The sequence below is a fragment of the Pongo pygmaeus genome, chromosome 6 (genome assembly GCF_028885625.2).
Source record: "Pongo pygmaeus isolate AG05252 chromosome 6, NHGRI_mPonPyg2-v2.0_pri, whole genome shotgun sequence".
In the NCBI taxonomy this organism is placed as follows: Eukaryota; Metazoa; Chordata; class Mammalia; order Primates; family Hominidae; genus Pongo; species Pongo pygmaeus.
The window spans coordinates 87,523,982-87,546,016 of NC_072379.2; the positions used below are offsets into that span (position 1 = coordinate 87,523,982).

Sequence of the window (22,035 nt, forward strand, 5' to 3'; positions counted from 1 at the left end):
ATTACAATAATTTTTAAAAATCACAGCATAAAAAGGAAGGAAAGACAACCCTATTCCTAGACTTACTGTTCAAGCTGGGGTCTAAAATGCCTGCCTCTGGCATAGCAAAGATGGAACAGAATACTTAAATACCCTGTTGGCGTTCAGTAGTTAGATAATTGGAATATAATTCTCAAAAATACTTTAGATAAGAATTTAGATCTGCAATTAACAATACTGTCTTTCCTGTTTTTCTCATTAGAGATTCTTTAAGGAGAAAGTCAAATCTTAAATTCACTGCAGTGTACCATTCACCACCAAAATTCTACAGAGATTCCCATTTGGTAACTGTGTTGGCTTTCTATTGCTGCTGTGACAAATTATCACAAATTCAAAGGCTTAAAACACAATAAATTTATTATCTTACAATTCTGGAGGTCAAAAGTCTGACACAGGTCTCACTGTGCTAAAATCAGGATGTCAGCAGGGCTTTTTTTCCCTTTTCAACTAATGTGCGATAGATGTACATAGTGTTTAGAAGTAGATATGATCATATAATACATTCATATAATTTGTAAAGATCAAATCAGTGTACCTGGGATATTCATCACCTTAAATATTTGTCTTTTCTTTATGCTAAAACCATTTGAATTCTCTTCTAGCTATTTTGAGATATACAACACATTACTGTAAACTATAGTCACCATACTGATCTAACATTAGTTCTCAGTTCTTCTATCAAACCATATATTTGTACCCATCAATCAACTTCTTTTCAAACCCCTCTTCCACCCTACCCTTCCCGTTCTCTGATGACCACCGGCCTACTCTCTATTTTCATGAGATTCAATTTTTTTGTCCCACGAGTGACCTGTGTTGTCTTTCTGTGCTTGCCTTATTTCACGTAACATAATGACTTCTAGTTCCATCCATGTTGCTGCAAAAGACAAGATTTCATTCTTTTGTAATAGTTGAATAATGTTCCATTGTGTAAATATAGCACATTTTCTTTATCCATTCATCCACTGATGGGCATTTAGGTTGATTTCATATTTTGACCATTGTGAATAGTGCTACAATACACATAAGTGTATTGATGTTTTGCCAATATATTGATTTCCTTTCTTTTGGATATACACCCAGTAGTGAAACTGCTGGATCATATGGTAGTACTATTTCTAGGTTGTTTGGAAACCTCTATACTATTCTCCACAGTGGCTGTACTAATTTGCATCCCCATCAACAGTGTACAAGCGTTTCCCTTTTGCCTCATCCTTGCCAGCATCTATTATTGCCTTTTAGATAAAAGTCATTTTAACTGGGGAGGGATATTGTAGTTTTGATTTGCATTTCTCTAATGAGTAGTGATATTGAGCATTTTTTCATATACCTGTTGGCCATTTGCATGTCTTCTTTTGAGAAATGTCTACTCAGATCTTTTGCCCATATTTTAATCAGGTTATTTGTGTGTGTGTATGTGTGTTTGCTATTGTTTAAGCTCCTTATATGTTCTCGTTATTAATCCCTTGTCAGATAGGTAGATCACAAATATTTTCTCCCACTCTGTGTGTTGTCTCTTCACTTTGTTGATTGTTTCTTTTGCTGTGCAGAGCTTTTTAGCTTGATATAATCCTATTTATCTTTGCTTCCATTGCTTGTGCTTTTAAGGTCTTACACAAAAAATCCTTGCCCAGACCAATGTCCTGGAGGGTTTCTCTAATGTTTTCTTCTAGTAGTTTCATAGTTTCAGGTTTTAGGTTTGTCTTTAATCCATTTATATTTGATTTTTGTGTATTGTGAGAGATAGAGGTCTAGTTTCATTCTTCAACATATGGATATCCAATTTTCTGGCATCATTTATTGAAGAGACTGTCCTTTCCCCATTGTATGTTCTTGGTGCCTTTGTCAAAGACAAACTGGCTGTAAATGCATGGGTTTATGTCTGGGTTGTTTATTCTGTTCCATTGGCCTCTGTCTGTTTTTTAAGCCAGTACCATGCTGTGTTGATTACTGTGCCTTTATAGTAAATTTTGAAGTCAGGTAGTGTGATATCTCCAGCTGCGGTCTTTTTGCTCAGGATTGCTTTGGCTATTCAGGGTCTTTCGTGGTTTCATATATATTTTAGAATTTGTTAAAATTTCTGTGAAAAATGTCATTAATATTTTGATAGGGATTGCACTGAATCTGTCAATAGCCGAGGTTAGTGTCATGTTCACAATATTAATTTTTCAATCCATGAACATGGAATATCTTCCCATTTTTTGTGTATCCTCTTCAATTTCTTTCATCAGTGTTTTATAGTTTTCCTTGTATGGCTCTTTCACATCTTTGGTTAAATTAATTGCTAAGTGTTTTATATTCTTTGGAGCTATTATAAATAAAATTCCATTCTTGATTTCTTTTTCGATTGTTTGCTTTTGGCATATATACATGCTACTGATTTTTGTATGTTAATTTTGTATCTTGCATCTTTACTAAATTTGTTTATCAGTTCTAATAGTTTTTTGGTGGATTTTTCTAAGTAAAACATCATGTCATCTGTAAACAAGGCTAATTTGACTTCTTCATTTCCAATTTAGATGCTCTTTCTTTCTTTTGCATAATTGCTCTGGCTAGGACTTCCAGTACTATATTGAATAAAAGTGGTGAAAGTGGGAATCCTTGTCATGTTCTAGATCTTAGAGGAAAGGCCTTCAGTATTTCCCTGTTCAGTATGATGTTAGCTATGGGTTTGTCATACACGGCCTTTATTATTTTGAGGTATGTTCCTTCTATACCCAATTTGATGAGGGTTTTTTTTTATCAAAAAGGGATGTGGATTTTATCAAGCGCTTGTTTAGCATCTATTTAAATAATCATGGTTTTTGTTCTTGGTTCTGTTAATGTGATATATCATATTTATTGATTTGCATATGTTGAACCATCCTTGCTTCCCTGTAATGAATCCCACTTGATTATGGTGAGTGATCTTTATAATGTTTTGTTGGAGAAAGAGTCTTGCTCTGTCACCCAGTCTGGAGTGCAGTGGCATGATCTTGGCTCATGGCAACCTCCACCTCCCTGGTTCAAGTGGTTCTCCTGCCTTAGCCTCCTGAGTAGCTGGGATTACAGGCATGCGCAACCATGTGCATCTGATTTTTGTATTTTAGTAGAGATGGGTTTTCGCCATGTTGGCCAAGCTAGTCTTGAACTCCTGACCTCAAGTGGTCTTCCTGCCTCAGCCTCCCAAAGTGCTGGAATTACAGGCGTGAGCCACTGCACCCAGTCTTTAACATATTGTTGAATTTGGTTTGCTAGTATCTCAAAATTTGTTGAGAATTTTTACATGTATGTTCATTAGTGATATTGGCCTATAGTTTTCTTGTTTCATTCTGCCCTTGTCTGGTTTTGGTATCACGGTAATTCTGGCTTCATAAAATGGGTTTGGATGTTTTCTCTCGTCTTCAATCTTTTTGAAGAGTTTGAGTAGAATTGGTGTTAGTTCTTGAAATGTTGAGTAGAATTCAGCAGTGAAGCCATCAGATCCTGGGCTTATTTTTTATTTATTGATGGGAGACTTTTTTTTTTACTCATTATTGGTTTATTGAGGCTATTTCTTCATGGTTCAGTCGTGTGTGTGTGTGTGTGTGTGTAGGGCTTTTTTAATGTAATACATCTGAAAAGAATGCATATATAAAGAGTTGAGACATGAGAAAGCATTGGTTCAACACTAATGAATCTATAAGAATTAGGGTTGGGGAAAGGAAAAGATTACCTAAACATTTTTAGAAATTGGGAACTGCAACAAAAATAAGCTGATAAATCCCTGTTAACACTTATGAAGAGCCTTCATAAGACTCTTTCCATGATTTTATTAAGCTAGAGAGCCTCATCTAGCTGCTCTAGGGTTCCTCATATGTGAAACAGAAATAAGGGGATTCCCTGACTGGTCCCAATGTTGTTAAGTGCTCTCCTCACCCTCACTTCACCCCCAGCTTCTTAATGAAGTAGGCCTTCATTCTCATAACTTGAAAGGATATGGATCATTCCATAGATGTCTGTCTTCTAGCACCACCTGTCATATTTCCTGTACATACCAGGTCTCCAGCTTCATTCTAGGGATAAAATACACTACTGAGTTGCAAATCTATGCTAAGGATGTAAGACAATGACTGACAGGGAAAAATTTATTTTAAAATACATATTCTGGGAGGCCAAGGCAGGCGGATCATGAGGTCAAGAGATCGAGACCATCCTGGCCAACATAGTGAAACCCCATCTCTACTAAAAATACAAAAATTAGCCGGGCATGATGGCATGCACCTGTAGTCCCAGCTACTGGGGAGGCTGAGGCAGGAAAATTGCTTGAACCAGGGAGGCGGAGGTTGCAGTGAGCCAAGATTGTGCCACTGCACTCCAGCCTGGCAACAAAGCGAGACTCCATCTCAAAAAAAAAAAAGAAAAAAAAAATTACATATTCAATCCAGTTAGTGTATTTCATAGGTACAATACTTTTCTTCATTTATTAGTGAAAGAAATTAGGAATTAATTTTCCCCCAAATCAGGAAATGGCAAATAAATGTCTTTGAAAGTCACAGTCACATATATAGTGCATACTAGAAAAGAGGAGGGACAAGACAGGTTCCACGCACTTTCATGAGTATCATCAGATTCTGGATCTATTCAAGGGTAGAGAGAAAAGGCAACTTTCAAAAAGTAGCACATTATTAAATGAAGCATTTACTATACTTCTTCCTAAGAGCACCAGATTGAGAACATGTTTTCTAAATGAGATCTAAAAAGTGGAATGTGGAATCAATTTGTCCTCCTCCCCTTAAGGGCTGTCCATTGGTTAATTAAAATAAACAAGACTAAAAATCAAACCCCACCCATACTCCCCCTCCCAAAAAAGAGGGGGAAAAACTCACTAAAATGTCCCAGATTACTCTCCAGAATAGAACCAGGGAGCAGTTTTAACAATTCAAATTAGTCTGTTTTGTTACAGAGTCAACACAGCATGCCTTGCTTTTAAACAAAAAATTAAATTAAAAAGTAAAATTTTTTTTGGAACAACAAAACAAAAACTAATACTGATCACTTTTCCGACAATACACAATTACTCAAAATTAACTAGTACTGGGAGAGGGAAGGTGGGGATATCTATGGGCCTTGTCTCACACGAGTGCATGTGTGTAAGTCCAGGGCATTTGTCATTATCGCAAAAATGAATTTTGATTTTTAATCTCTACTTTGATAAACACTGCTTTTGGTATGATGCCAATACCAGCTGTGCAGAAAAGGCTTTGGAAAGATGTTCATAGCAGCGCACACTTGCAGCTCTTTTTCAGTTCTGGAGGCTCCAGGGCAGCCAATATTGCTTCATCAGATACATTTTTCGGCCTAATTTGCAGTTTCACTCCAATGTTGCTTTGCTGATTTTCTGTCTGGATGATCTGTTCATTACTGAGAGTGGGGAGTTACAGTCCCCTACTATTATTGTATTGTTGTCCATTTCTCCCTTTAGATCTATTAATGTTTGCTTTATATATTTGGGACCTTCCGTGTTGGGTGTAGATATTTGTAATGTTATATCCTCTTGCTGAATTGATCTCTTTATCATTATATAGTGACCTTCTTTGTCTCTTTTCAGTCTTTTATTTGTAGTCAATTTTATCTGATTTAAGTATAGCTACTCCTGTTCTTTTTTGGTTTCCAGCTACATGGAATATCTTTTTCCACCCCATCACTTTCACTATGTGTGTCCTCATAGGTGAAGTGGCAGCATATACTTTGTTTCATATCCATTCAGCCCCTCTATGCCTTTTCATTGGAAAATTGAATCTATTTACTTTGAGTTATTATTTGGTAAGTACTGCCATTTTTTTGCTTGTTTTCTGGTTGTTTTGTAAGTCCTCTCTTTCTTCCTGTCTTCCTTTATGGTTAAATGATTTTCTCTCATTGTATGTTTTAATTAGTTGTTTTTCATTTTTAATAAATCTATTATAGGTTGTTGTGTGAGATTACCATGAGGCTTACAAAAAAATGTTATTTTAAGGAGATGACAACTTAGATTACAAAAAAAGTGAAAAAAAAAAGTTGTACAGTTTAACTCTGTCCCACATATTTTGACTTTTAGTTGTCTCAATTTACCTATTTTTATATTACCTACCTCTTAACAGGTTGCTGTAGCTATTATTGTTTTTGATATAGTTGACTTCTGGGCTTTATACTAGAGTTATAAATAAATTGCACACCATAATTACAACACTAGCATATTCTGGATTTATCTGTGTACTTAATTTTACCAGTGGATTTTATATCTTCAAATGTGTTGGATTTTTTTTCTGCATGGTTAGTATTTTCTGCAGAACTTCCTTCAGCATTTTTTTTTTTTTTTTTTTTTTTTTTTTTTTTTTTTTTGAGACGGAGTCTCGCTCTGTAGCCCAGACTGGAGTGCAGTGGCGCGATCTCGGCTCACTGCAAGCTCCGCCTCCCGGGTTCACGCCATTCTCCTGCCTCAGCCTCCCACTACAGGCGCCCACCACCACGCCCGGCTAATTTTTTGTATTTTTAGTAAAGACGGGGTTTCACCGTGTTATCCAGGATGGTCTCGATCGCCTGACCTCGTGATCCACCCGCCTCGGCCTCCCAAAGTGCTGGGATTACAGGAGTGAGCCACTGCGCCCGGCAGCATTTCTTGTAAGATGGATTTGGTGGTAGTCTGGGAAAGGACATGTATCTCCTTCATATTTGAAGGATTACTTCTGGTTCCAGTATACTTGGATGGCAGGCTTTTTTTCTTTCAGCACTTTGAAAATGTCATTGCACTCCCTCCTGGCCTATATGGTTTCTGTTGAGAAGTCTGTTGCCAGATGAACTGGAACTCCTTTACGTTATTTGCTTATTTTATTCTGCTGCTTTTAGGATTCTCTTTGTCCTTGACCTTTGAGAGTTTGATTATTAATGCCTTGTGGTAATCTTTTTTGTATTGAATCTGTTTGGTGTTCGTTCCCTAACCTTCTGGTACCTGGATATTTCTCTCTTTCTCTAGTTTTGTTATTATTTATTTGAATAAGTTTTCTATCTCTGCTCTTGCTCAACTCCCTCTTGAACACCAATAATTCTTAGATTTGGTCTTTGGAGGTAATTTTCTATATCTTCTAGGTGATTTTTTCCCCAGATATCTTTACTCCCAAAAGGTGATCTTCATGGCTTTTCACTGTTTTTTTTCTCCTCTGTGTATTTTCAAATAGCCAGAGTTCACTGATTGTTCTGCTTGATCCACTCTGCTTAAGTTTTCAGTTTAGCCAATGTATTTCTCAGTTCCAAGATTTAACATTTAAATCTTTGTTACATTTGATAAGTTTCTGAATTGCTTTTCTGTGTTATCTCGGAGATCCCTGAGTCTCTTCAAAACTACTACTTTTAATTCTTGGTCAGAGAGCTCACGTATCTTCAACTCATTAGGGTCAGTTACTGAGGAAACATTCTTTTGATTCTTCCTTTGAAATACCCACTTGCCCTTTATTCACTACAAATAATTATCATAATTTTATTCAAGGCCTCACCTCCTTAGATCAAGATGGGTGCAAAAATTTCCATAAGTAATGGTGAATTTAAGATACTAGAAAACCCAATAATTTATTATTATTTAACATTTTTGTTTTGTTTTGTTTTTTTGAGACAGAGTCTTGCTCCGTCACCCAGGCTGGAGTTTAGTGGCGCAGTCTTTGCTCACAGCAACCTCCGCCTCCGGGTTCAAGCGATTCTCCTGCCTCAGTCTACTGAGTAGCTGGGATTACAGGTGTGTGCCACCATGCCTGGCTAATTTTTGTATTTTTAGTAGAGATAAGATTTTACCATGTTGGCCAGGCTGGTCTCAAACTCCTGACCTCGAGTGATCTGCCCACCTTGGCCTCCCAAAGTGCTGTGGTTACAGGTGTGAGCCATGGCGCCCAGCCTATTATTTTAAATTTAAAACAGAAAACTTTATTACATACTAAGCAGTGGGCTCTTTTTCACAGATTATTTAATTCCAATAACTCCACATTACCAGCAGAGAAACTGAGATACACAGTAATTAATGTGCCCCAAATCAGGAAGTATTAAGTGGTGGACCTTCTTAAAAGGTTGCTGTCATTGCTCAGAACTCTATTAAACTCAGGGCAATCTCCTTGTTTTAGATTTCTGTCTCTAAGACTTACTCTAAATGCTCATGTCAGGTATTCCTGAACTTGGAATGGCCTTACACTATTCTTTTAACCCAAATCTTATATACATTCACCCTTCTCTGAATATTTGTATCTTCTCTAAGCTTTATAGAATTCATAAACTCCAAAATGTAAACTAACTTGCAGATACTGTTCCCTTTTTGTTAGTCATATCTCACCAGAGCATTTCCAAGTCCATGACTTAAATTCAATACAGATTAATAAAAATTACTCACCATATACTTTTTTAGAAAAAATCTGTGAAATAAAAAAAACCTATTAATTGCAAAATTGGAAAATGTAATTGCAAAGTATATTATCACTATTAGTTGAGAAGTGAAAAGGGGAAAAATAGTGAGTCTGTTCTTGAATTACTATTAAAAAAATCTGAGGCTGGGCTTCTGCAGACTTTCTACGAAGCACAGTGCTGGCATCTGCTTCTGGTGAGGCCTCAGGAAGCTTACAATCATGCTGGAAGCTGACAGGGAGCCATCACGTCACATGGTGAGAGGGGCAGTAAGAGAGAGAAGGGGAAGTCCCAGATTATTTTAAACAACCGGATCTCATGTAAACTGAGCAAGAACTCATTCATCAACAAGGGGATAGTGCTAAGCCATTCATGAAGGATTTGCCCCCATGATCCAATCACCTCCCACCAGGGCCCACCTCCGACACTGGGAATTACATTTCAACATGAGATTTGGAGGGAGCATTCAAACCACATCAAATAGGGCAGTGTTAAGTTTTATGTATCCCTCAAAAACTGTTATGTTGAAGTCCTAATCAACATTACCTCAGAATCCAACCTTATTTGGAGATAATGTCTTTATAGAGATGATCAAGTTAAAACGTCATTAGGGTGGGCCCTAATCTGACTGGTGTCCTTATAAAAAGGGTAAATTTGGTGACAACCACACACACAAAGAGAACACCATGTACAGATGAAGGCAGAGATTGGGATGATGCTTCTACAAGACAAGATATGCCAAAAACTGGCCCCAAATCACCAGAAGCTAGGCTAGAGGCATGAACCGGATTCTCTCTCATGGCCCGCAGATGCAATCAGCCCTGCCAACACCTTGATCTTGGATTTCCAGCCTCAAGAAATGTGAGACAATACATTTCTGTTGTTTAAGCCACCTAGTGTGTTGTACTTTGTTACAGCAGCCCTAGCAAAGTAATAAAGGAAGGAAAGAAAGTTCTGAGTAAATTAAACAGTGAGATGTCACTTTACAAACTTAGAAATTTGTAGTGCGCCATCAAATTTGATAGCACATTTGCTTCTAAGACTCTTGAATAAAGCTACTTAGTGAAGGGGGGAAGGAAGAAGAGAGTGAAGAGGATTTACAAAAGAATTGGCCAATTAATAGGATAAGTAAAGGCTTTTGCCTGTAACTGCATTAAGGTGTTTTAAATTTTTCTCTTTTCATGCCTACTACCCGCTCCTACCATCACCACTAATTTTTTTCGCAGTTTTAAATAGAAACTTTTATGTTGAGTTTTTGATGAGGTATTATAAACTTGGATTTACTGTAGTCCTCCATTCCCCCATCCTCAGTTTGTTACTTACAGTCAACTGTGGTCCAAAAATATTAAATGGAAAAGTTCAGAAATACACACTATTCTAAATAACATGAGGAAATCTCATTCCATCCTGCCAGGAGGTGAATCATCTCTTTGTCCAGCGTATCCACGTTGTATATGCTACCCTCCCATTCACCATGGATAGATATCATCTGCTCCTGACAACATGGTTTGATGATCCAGGATCATCAAAGCAAAATATTCTCCTGAGGTATTGACAGAAGGTCAGCAGTAGCCTAAAACCAGGTACGTTACAATGCCTACGTCATTCACCTCACGTGATCTTATCATGTAGGCATTTTATCATCTCACATAATCAGTAAAGATATTTCGAGAGGGAGACCATATTAACATAGCTTTTATTACAATATATTGTTATAATTGGTCATTTAATATTTTTAATCTCTCTCTGTGCCTAATTTATGAATTTTATCATAGCTGTGTATATATAGAAAAAAACAATATATATAGGGTTTGGTACTACCCAAGGTTTTAAGCATCCCTTCCCCCCATCCTCAGTTTCAGTTACTTATAGCCAACTGTGGTCCAAAAATATTAAATGGAAAAGTTCTGAAATACACACTATTCTAAGTAACATGAGGAAATCATGGGGGAGTTTTCTGATTCATATTTTTATAGGAAAGGAAGGTCATGTGTGCTCATTTTATTGTTCTTTCAATTTCTCTTGACCCCAGAGTGGTACCACTTCCTGGAAAGATTTGTTTTCAAAACAGAGGTTAATTTTTATATAGTCCTCTTATTTCCCCCATTAGAATTCACTTGACTAGGGGCTTTTATTTACTCTGTCATTTAATCATGTTTCAAATCCATCCAAAGTCATAAGCTTTTACTCAATGTCTGCCCTTGATTTAAAATATTCTCAATCTCCCTCAATTTGTAGCACACAAAGCTGAAGGCATATTTTAGCTTATAATCGTCTTTTTTCTTAAGAAAATTATACTACAGTCTTCTTAAAGCCTTTTATATAGAAATAATACCAATAACAGTATTTGGTAACCAACTAAAAAAATGAAAGTACCGATCAGAAAATATTGGCAGTTTCAGAAAAATATACTGGAATATGGGCCATGAACAAAGGAAGGTTTTGTCCTTTGCTTTCAACTTTCAATGCACTCAGAATTTAGATAGGAAAATACTATCTTGCCATATATTGCTCGCAAATTAGTTATAACATAAGCTGCATGTCCTGTTCTTCAAATTCCAAGTATTTCAAAGGCATACGACTTGGATAACAGCTATGCTTCACATAGCTTTGTATCTTACCTGTACATCCTGAAGAATTTAATTTCTATTATAAACACATTAATAATATATACAAAGGTGATCACTTTCTCTGAATCTTCCAGGTACCCAACAACTATTAAGAATATTTTTAAAAAATTCTAACAAATTGCCTAAAATTGTGCTTGATGATGGTCAGAAATGGTAGTTGAAATTGTCCCTGGCTTTTTCATGCTTACAAAAGCCAACTGAGGCAATAACCACAACTGATACTTCTGAGCTATCCAGAGAGACATACAACAACTTTCCAACATCCATATTTTTTTCTTCTTCCCTCTCTCCCTTTCTCATTTCTACTACCTATTTCATTTTGCTTTTTCTTCAGCTGGCTACTGACACCCACTCAAAACTAAAGCTATTTCCCTAATACATTTCCCTCTACTTGCCAAGCTCCAATTAGAAAAAAGAAAACTGGCTGGGCATAAATGGCTCATGCCTATAATCCTAGCACTTTCAGAGACTGAGGCGGGAGGATTCCATGAGGCTGGGAGTTCAAGACCACTCTGGGCAACATAGTAAGACCCTGTCTCTACAAAATAATTTTTAAAAATTAGCCAGGTATGGTGGCACACACTTGTAGTCCTAGCTACTTAGGAGGATGAGGCAGGAGGATAACTTGAGCCCTGAAGATTGAGGCTGCAGAGAGCTATAATCATGCCACTGCACTCCACAGACAGACCCTGTCTCTAAAAAGAATAAATAAAACTAAACAAATAAAACAGATATGAACTATCTCTTTAAGAAAAAAAGATGTTTATTTTTCACTGCTTAACTTTGCAATTAAAATTATGCATGTTATCTGCCAACACTTTTTGTCCACTGTTTATCTCATTAATTCTTGAGTTATAAACTTGATAAGGCATAGACTTTTTTTTTTTTTAATAAATATCTTTTAAAAAATTTTCCCATCCTGGCCAACATGGTGAAACCCCGTCTCTACTAAAAATAAAAAAATTAGCTGGACGTGGTGGTGCATGCCTGTAATCCCAGCTACTCGGGAGGCTGAGGCAGGAGAATTGCTTGAACCAGGGAGTCAGAGGCTGCAGTGAGCCAAGATAACGTCACTGCACTCCAGCCTGGCAACAGAGCGAGACTCCGTCTGAAAAAAAAAAAAAATTCAAATTTTTTAGGCTCCCAAAAGAATTTTAAAAACAACTCATGTATTCACCACCCAACTTTAAAAAAATGACATCGCTAGCAGGCAATACAGTGCAGTGTTTAAATAAGTTAAAATATGTGATTTACTCAGCCCAGTACCCAGCATATGGTAACATTATCACTTTAGATATGATTACTAGCACAGACCATGTACTCGAACAAGATTTCTGGATTTGTTTCACTTTCTATTCTGTAAGGAGAGACAGATTTAAACCAGATTTGAGATACTATTAAGGATTTAAAGATATGCATTAAATTCAATTCGCTATTTGGTCTTTAAACAAAATGTTGCCATATTTTTGCAATAAGATATCTTTTGTGTAGGTTTACACAAGTTATATTATTGCTAATTTTTATTTTTAAGCTACAGCTTTAAAGTGCACCTGTGCTGTTGCTTTGAAAAATTATTTTTAATATATCTTAATGACAGTGCAAATTTCTAGATGGGATTTGTAAAACTGGGTTTTCAATCTGAACTTTGCAAACACTGTGAAATTGCTTGGAAAATATTTTATGTGTTTATGCACATTTTTCGGCAAGACAAGTCTGTAGCTTTCATTAACTACGAAAGGAATCTCTAACCTCCATCCTTGCAAAGCAAATAAGCACTGAGATAAAAGAAAACACATAACTTTACAAGAAATCTAATTGGATAAAACCTGAAATGAAATATCCTTGACCTAATTTTTCTCATTATAAAAGATGACTTTTTTCCTGATTATGTAACTAATACATGTTTAACATTTTAAAATAAGTTCACCTTGCTATGATAAATAATAATATGAATATATATGACAAAAAGCACAACATAATAGGTGTTCCGGAATTTTTCAGTGCACAGGTCCAACTTCATAGTACAATATACTTAATACTGTATAAACTTACATTTCATGATGGTAAATAAATCTGATATTATAGAAAGCTCTGCAAGAACTACTGGGACTTTGTAAAAATTTGCTATACATTGAATTTAATACTCTGGTTATTCAGTAATATAATAAGTGTTTCAAAAAAGCATATATTTTAAAAATTGCATTTTGAAAGGTAAAAATGAAAAGTCTTACTTAAGGACAAAATAAAATGCATCTGAGATAATGTTAAAGGACTTACTTTAAAATAAGTCTTTGTTTCAAAATTATTTTTTACAAGATAAAAAAGGAATCTGATTTTCTCCATCAGAATAAAAATCAAAGGTCAAAAAAAGGTACATAGAGTACACTTTCAGTAACCAGAAAATACTAATGAATTGAACATCTTAGTGAGTCACGTAATAAAATGTTTCGGTTAGTCATGGAGTGGCACCCTAGGCACTACTGACAGAGCAAATAATCCTGAACACACATCTACTACCCTTTGCCACAGTGCAAAATGAGATTATGGTATCAGTACTTCTGACATTCACCTGATGAAACTGTCCTTACATTGCTACTTGTTTACATTTAGAAAATAATGGAGCTTAAAAAAAAATAGCACTGAAGTTACAAATGTAAAACATACCCAATACAAAACCTGGTCACTGTGATCACTATAAATTCCAAACGCTTTTCCTCACTCTTATTCTTTTCTTGTAAAGAGGCTATTCCAATCCCCTGCAGTTTCTGTCATCAAAGGCAAGATATACAAGGGCCGTAGGTCCTGTCTGTTCTCTTCAACATGGTACATACAGCACCTTGGACAGTGCCTGATACAGGACATTGCTCAATAAATAACGTGAGCAATGAAGAGAAAAGAAATACAAGAAAAGCCAGTTTGGGGACTGGAATGAGAGGTAGGAGTGAGGAACAGAAAATAAAACAAATATAATTGAAATAATACTGGGAAAACATCACTCATGTTGTCAAATCAGCAAAAAATTTAAGCTGAGAACAATGCATTATTTTTCTTTAATACTTTACAAAAGGATGAATAGCCATCTCTCAGGCTGTATGCAACATTAAATTCCAAATTAATTTCTAGTAATTTAAAAATAGCATTGAAGAATAATTTTTTGAAGTACAATTTTTGTTTTTTTTTTCTTTTGAGAGGAAGTCTCCCTCTTGTCCTCCAGGCTGGAGTGCAATGGCGCAATCTCAGCTCACTGCAACCTCCGCCTCCCAGGTTCAAGCGATTCTCCTGCCTCAGCCTCCCGAGTAGCTGGGATTACAGACATGTGCCACCATGCCCAGCTGATTTTTGTATTTTAGTAGAGATGCGTTTTCGCCATGTTGGCCAGGCTGGTCTTGAACTCCTGACCTCAAGTGGTCTTCCTGCCTCAGCCTCCCAAAGTGCTGAGATTACAGGCGTGAGCCACCACGCCTGGCCTGAAGTACAATTTTTTAAAGCTCATTAACTTGCTACTATTTTGTAAAAAAACATTAAGTTGGAAAAAATGTCTATAATGAATTCATTTGGGTAAAAATTTATACATAAAAAGTTTCCGCAAGAACGTAAACTATTAATCATTTTCCCTGGGAAGAACTGAGGGGCCTAATGCAGAAACGGAGCTTTTATTAGTTACTTATATGCTTTTGTACTATTTGAATTTTTTGTTTTTACAATCAATATGTACACTTTATAATAAAACTCATTTAAAGGGAAAATGTCCAATTTGTATTTGTGAAACACTCAGGTAGAAATTTAGAAATTGCAATCTCTTATAATATATTGATTGTTGATAATATTAAAGTTTGCATTTTCTGTTTTATAGAGAGCCAGGGTCTTGCTATGTTGCTCAGGCATGAACTCCTGGGCTCAAGCAATCCTCCCGCCTTGGCCTCCCAAAGTGCTAGGATTACAGGCGTGTGCCGCTATGTCCGGCCTGCACCACCATGCCTGGCCTGCACTTGCTATTTCTTCTCTCTTTACTAAAATAAGAAAGTGGGAAATTAAATAGATTAGAACAAAAGAAAGTGAAATAGACTAGGACAAAAGAAAAATGATACATATAGATCAGTCTCCTCCAATTCAGGAAAAAATACTATTATATTCAAGAAACGAAAATTTTCCAAAAGCTCAAATCACAAACATCTATCTTCTAGTTTCTGTTATATCTTTATTATCATTGAACATGTGTTCAAATTTAGGGTTTTAAGGTCTCCACAAAAGATAACTGTTATATATTTAGTGCAACCAGGTACAAGACAGGCTCAAAAACAAACAAAACTGAATTGCTCATTCTAATTATAATCCAGAGAATCCTTCCACATAAATTTAAAAAATGATCTCAATAGGGACATCCTAAGTAAAGGAGTATCAGAGAATGTTATTACAGGTGGGCTGGCCATAAACTTGTAAAATGTAATTTTTTTAGCTCTTTTTTTTTTTGAGATGGAGTCTAGCTCTGTCACCCAGGCTGGAGTGCAGTGGCGCAACCTCAGGTTCACTGTATCCTCCACCTCCTGCGTTCAAGCGATTCTCCTGCCTCAGCCTCTAGAGTAGCTGGGACTACAACAGGCATGCGCCACTATGCCTGGCTAATTTTTTATATTTTTAGTAGAGACGGGGTTTCGCCATGTTGGCCAGGCTGGTCTTGAACTCCTGACCTCAAGTGATCTGCCCTCCTCGGCCTCCGAAAATGCTGGGATTACAGGCATGAGCCACCATGCCTGGCCACTGGTTATTTTTTACTGTTGACATACTTAATTACAAAATAATAACTTTAAAAGGTACGGTTCTTCAATGACACATATATCAGAAGGTAATGATACTAAAAAAAAGATCTGTGAAAAAACTTTCAAAATAAAATTAAATATAATTTTAAAAAATGATGTAGAAAAACTGGATTTATCATGTGTAACATGTTTTGAAATATCTATACATTGTGGAATGGCTCAGTATAGCTAATTAACGTGCATTACCTTATGTGCTTTTTTGGAAAAACCACTTAAAATTTACTCAGTGACTTTCAAAATACATTGTTGTTAATTACAGTCACCAAGCTGTACAATAGATCTCTTGAACTCAGTTGCCTTGTCTAACTGAAATTTTGTATATTTTGACCAACATCTCCTCATCCTCCACTGCCCCACCAGCCCTTGATAACCACCATTCTATTCTCTCCTTCTATGAGTTCAACTTTTTAAGATTCCACATGTAAGTGAGATTATGCAGCATTTGTCTTTCTAAGCCTGGCTTATTTTACTTAACATGTCCTCCAGGTTGTCACAGACGAAAGGATTTCCTTGTTTTTAAGCATTAAATACTATTCCATCAATACCATTTTTAATATATTTAAATTATACCCATTTTGGAAGTAGTAACAGCATGCTTTGATGGTGGCTCACTAGAAGATACTGTATCAGAAATCCACAAATTAAGCAATTGTTTCTTATGATGTGCATCATTTTCCTGGTTGGCCTGTTCCTCCAGTGACTTTCTTATACAATTCTTTAATTCTTCAATTCCTTCTCCAGTAACTGCAGATATGGGGATGATATGTTGGAACGCTACAGTCCTCTCTGGAATCATGTTTTTTCCAAATAAATGCAGAAAATCTAAAAGAAAGAACACAAACTAAGCTGATTTCCATTGTTTTTGAAAGTTAGTTAAAACCGTGTTAATGGTTTGATTTGTGAAGCAGGGAACCAAAACTAGCATTTTTCATGCCTTTTTTCACCTTTTCTAATAAGTTCTCAGAGCCTTTGGATTTTACTATTGATTATGGTAAGGTTCTTGGCACATAACATACTTGTTAGATAAATATATTTTAAACCAAACTAAGTATGAGTAGAAGATGTATCACAAAAATGACTTACTTAAGGAAGTAATAAATTTTGTGTGGGGGGGTTAAATAAGGCAAGGCAGCATTGATTCTCTGAAAGACACTTTCTGTAAAAATAATATCATTTATAATTTGAGACATTCTACTTGGCCTCAGTACACTGGAGACCTTTAACTTCCCCAAAGTATAGGTTTATCATCAATGATGCTAGGATCCATACAAAAACTGAAGAGGGATTATAGAGAATTCAAGGGAAGATAATTTCAGATGAGTCCAATCTATCACCCCACAAGGGCTAACAACTGTTATATTACTTTTACCTCTTCCCTGTCACCATGGCATACTGATTGGCTGGGGAGATGACATACTGATTGGATGGATTAACTGATATGAACTAGAAAGGCTGGACTGAAACAGATTGGTGGAGAAGACAACACGGAACTTGCTTTCTGAGATTCAAAGGCCCCGAAGAAAGTCCAGAGAGGATAACTCAGGATTATCACTAAAGGGCCTGTATTTTATTTCACGATAGGTCAGAACAGCTACGGACTCCTGAGTCACCCCCACTTTCGGTATTTCCTCTGAAAATTCCCTTCTCTGCAAGATCAACTAGCAAACAGAACTAATGACCATATAAAGCAAATATCATTAGGAATGAAGGCTATTTAGTATCAGAGAATATTTATATCCTATGAGTAATTTATTAACTCAAGGACAGCTCCAACATGTAGATTACACAAGGGAAAGACTTTTTAGAGGAAAGGACCTTCTGGTGCTGTTTGACAGTCTTAGTACACTATAATCTATTTTCCAACAATTGTTACCAAGAATAAAAACGGAGACATATTATTGAAAAACATGTTAGCCACATACGATACACCCTACTTTTCCTCATTTGTGCATGAGGTTCTCTACTAGACACTGAATGAAACCACCATTGCCATAGGATAGAAGGTGCTCTGCAAATGTCAATATTCAAAACTGTGGAGAATCCCTTTAAGTTACTTTACATATAGTCCAGGAAGTAAATTCCAGACAAATAAATCATTTTGGAGTCACAGCTTCTATTTTTGTGTCACACACACACAGGAAAAATGAAGTTCTTTTCAGAAGACTCATCCTCTTCAGAAACCTATAGAGTTAGTTTTGCCAAGAAACATACTTCTTTAGAACGTCTTAGTTCTGTTTTTAATTTTATGATGTACAGTACTAGAGGGATGAAGAGCTTGTGAAGTATGTTAATGAAAGTGAAAGACTTCACAGGTAGATGCTGACTTTTTCCTCCTTTTATCCAAATCCCACATATGCTTTATGGGCCCAATTTAAGTTTTATTCTTCATGAAGCCTGACCTTTTTAGTTCAAATTAATCTTTCTTTTGTCTCCTTTAATTTACTGTCCATATCAAACATTCTAGAATTTGATAATTATTATGTTACAATGTTATTTACATGTTTTGTATATTCTTTCTTCAAACTTGACTTTTAAGAGCAGAAACTGTCAGTTTTCCACTGATTATAACAGCATTCTCTGTACATTGTAATTATTCTTTAAATTAGAATTAAATGAATAAATAGGTTTACCTTTAGGATTCTGGAGCTGGCTCATCAATTCATGGAACTTATGTTGGGCATCCGGCAAGTCCATTTTATTAACTGCCAAGAGTGCAGGTTTTGTCTGAAGTTCCTCTTTGTACAATTCCAACTCCTTTAAATCAAAAGAGAAAACCCAATAATTTTAGTACTGGTTTCTGTATAAACTACTTATTTGGTAATTAATGACCCGGGTGATCTAAAACCCATTCACATCACTGAAATGCAATAAATCCCAACAACAGAAAACAAAAGGAAGAATTTCAGAAAATGACTCTTGTTAGGTCATGTGTTAGTATGTTTTAGTTTAAATGATATCCTAGAGACGGTTGTAATTTTGCGTCTAGAGTCAAATATGGGTATCTGGACTTCACACAGATAAAATTCAGAAGTCAGTAATGATCACTGAATGTTATACCTGTAGTATTCTTGGAAAAAGTAAATGTACTTAGGAATAAATCTTTGTTACCTTGGATTAAACAACTGTCTCTTAGATATAACATGAAAAGCACAAGTAAAAGAATAGATAAAAGGCCAAAGACTGCTTAAGGCCACCAGGAGTTTGAGGCTACAATGAGCTAGGATCATGCCTGCACTCTAGCCTACATGACACAGCAAAGCCCTGTTTGTAATAAAAATAAATAAATATGTAAGACTGGGCATGGTGGCTCATGCCTGTAATCTCAGCACTTTAGGAGGCTGAGGTAGGAGCATTGCTTGAGCCCAGGAGTTCAAGACAAGCCTTGACAACATAGCGAGACCCCATCGCTACACAAAATTTTAGTTTAATTTTAAAAAAAGGAAAGAAAAGAATGAAACAAATGGAATTTCCTGAAAATTAAAAATTTTGGGTTGTTTTCTTGCTATTGAGAGTTGTTTTGCTTCCTTATGTTTTGGATATCAATCACTTATCAGATGTATGATTTACAAATATTTTTCTCCCATTCCCTTGGTTGCCTCTTCACTCTGCTGACTCTTCCTTTTGCTGTGCAGAAGCTTTTTAGTTTGATGCAATCTTACTTGTCTGTTTTTTCTCTTTGTTGCCTGTGAGTTGGGGTCACATAAAAAAAAATCATTGCTCAGACAAATGTCATGGAACTTCTCTGTTTTCTTCTAGTGGTTTTATGGTTTCAGGCTTTAAGTCTTTAATCAACTTTGAACTGATTTTTTATATGGTGTGAAATAAGGATCTAATTTCATTTCTCTGCATGTGGATATTCAGTTTTCTCAATATCATTTATTGACAAAGAAAACTGTCCTTTCCTTACTGTGTGTTCTAGGTACCTTTGTTGAAAACTAACTGTAAATGCATGGATTTAATTCTGAGCTCTGGATTCTGTTCCATTGGTTTATGTGTCTATTGTTATGCCAGTACCATGCTGTTTTGATTATGATAGCTTTGTAGTAGGTTTTGAAATTAGGTAGTGTGAAGCTTCCAGCTTTGCTCCTTTTGCTCAAGATAAGATTGCTTTGGCTATTCAGGGTCTTTTGTTGTTCCATACAAATTTTAAGATTTGTTTTCTATTTCTGTGAAAAATGTCAGAATTTTGATATGGATTGTGCTGAATCTGTAGATCACTTTGGGTAATATAAACCTGATTTAAAAATGGATAAAGAACCTGAATTGACATTTCTCAATGACAAACAAATGACCAATATATGTATGAAAAAATGTTCAACATCACTGATCATTAGGGAAATGAAAAGGAAAACCACAATGAGATAGCTCCTCACACTTGGAAGGATGGCTATTATCAAAAAGACAAAAGATAACAAGCGTTGTCAAGGATATGGAGAAAGAGGAACCCATGAACACCATTGAGTGGGAATGTAAATTAGTACAGCCATTGTAAAAAGCAGTATAAAGATTTCTCAAAAAATTAAAAATAGAACTACCATATGATCCAGCAATCCCACTTCTGGGTATATATCCAAAGGAAATAAAATCAGTATGTCAAAGAGATCTCTGCATTCCCATTTTTACTGAAACATTATTCACAATAGCCGAGACATGGAATCAACCTCAGTGTCCATCAATGGATGAATAATGAAAATATGGTATACACACACACACAACTGAATACCATTCAGCCTTAAAAAAAGAAAATCTTGTCGTTTAAAAACAACATGGGTGAACCTGGAGAACACTATGCTAAGTGAAATAAGCCAAGCACAGAAAAAAAAATACTGCATAATCCCACTTATATGTGGAATCTTAAAAGGTTGAATTCATAGTAGCAGAGAAAATGGTGGTTGCCAGAGTGCTGGGGGAGGAAGATGGAGGGGTGTTGGTCAAATGGAACAAAGATTCAGTTAAATAGGATGAATAAGCCCTGAAGATCTATTTTACAGTATGATGACTATAGTTAATGTATTATATATTTGAAAATTGCTAAAACAGATTTTAAATGTTCTCAACACAAAAAAAATAGTATGTAAGATGACGGATCATGTTAATTAGCTTGATTTAATCATTTCACAAGGTACACATATATCCAAATATCACTTGTACACTTTAAGTACACACAATTTTTATGTCAATTACACTTTAATAAAACTGGAAAATTAAATAAATAAATAGTAGTTTTGTGCCACAAAGAATACAGAAAAAATACACTGAAAAAGTGAAAAGACAAGTCACAGAAGGGGAGAAAATATTTTCAAATTATGTACCTTAGAAGGGACTTAATTTCCAGCTGGGCATGGTGGCTCACGTCTGTAATCTCAGCACTCTGGGAAGCCAGGTGGGCAGATCACCTGAGGTCAGGAGTTCAAGACCAGCCTGGCCAACATGGTGAAACCCTGTTTCTACTAAAAATACAAAAATTAGATGGACATGGTGGCACATGCCTGTAATCCCAGCTACTCGGGAGGCTGAGGCTGGAGAATCACTTGAACTCGGGAGGCGGGGGTTGCATTAAGCCGAGATTGTGCCACCGCACTCCAGCCCAGGCGACAAAGCGAGACTCCGTCTCAAAAAAAAAAAAAAAAAAAAAAAAGAGAAGGGACTTGTTTCCAAAAATATAAAACATGCTTACAACTCAACAATTAAAAGACAAATAATACAAATAGTAATGCACAGAATCTGAACAGACTTTTCTCTAAAGATACAGAAATGCCTAATAAGCACATAAAAAGAATCTTAGCATCATTAATCTTAAGAGAAATGCAAATAAGAACTATAACAAAATACCACTGCACTCCCACTAGAATGACTAAAATAAAAACGACAGAAAATAACAAGTGTTGACATTCATGTGGAAAAATTGGAACATACATTGATGGTGGGACTGTAAAATGGCACAATGGTGCTACCAATTCAGAATAGTTTGGCAGTTCCTCAAAATGTTAAAGCATTACTATCTGATCCAGCAATTCCACTCCTAAGTATACATCCAAGAGAAATGAAAACATGTCTATACAAAAACCTGCACACAAATGTTCACAGCAGTATTATTCATTATAGACAAAAAGTGGCAAATGAAATAGGATCTATAAAATCCTGGAGGTAAAGCAACACCATGTTGTCTTAGA

At 36.0% G+C, this 22,035-nt stretch overlaps 1 protein-coding gene across 5 annotated transcripts in view; it reads right to left on the reverse strand.

Annotated features, from left to right (window-relative positions):
• Positions 1-378: 378 nt before the first annotated feature.
• Positions 379-22,035, reverse strand: part of GTPBP10 (GTP binding protein 10) — a 52,924-nt gene continuing 31,267 nt past the window's right edge. The window contains exons 9-12 of one of the 5 annotated variants that reach the window (XR_010126953.1): positions 18,493-18,616; positions 16,433-16,684; positions 8,405-8,646; positions 379-916 (exon numbers count right to left, since the gene is read on the reverse strand). Coding sequence is in view for 3 of the 5 variants with exons in the window: in XM_054495995.2 (XP_054351970.1) it covers positions 8,546-8,646; positions 16,433-16,684; positions 18,493-18,616 (477 nt within the window). In the remaining 2 variants the exon portion in view is untranslated. Of the gene's footprint in view, positions 8,647-11,788; positions 12,154-15,223; positions 16,685-18,492; positions 18,617-22,035 lie in introns of those variants that run through there. The other 4 variants (XR_010126954.1, XM_054495995.2, XM_054495996.2 and 1 more) reach the window with 4 other exon arrangements.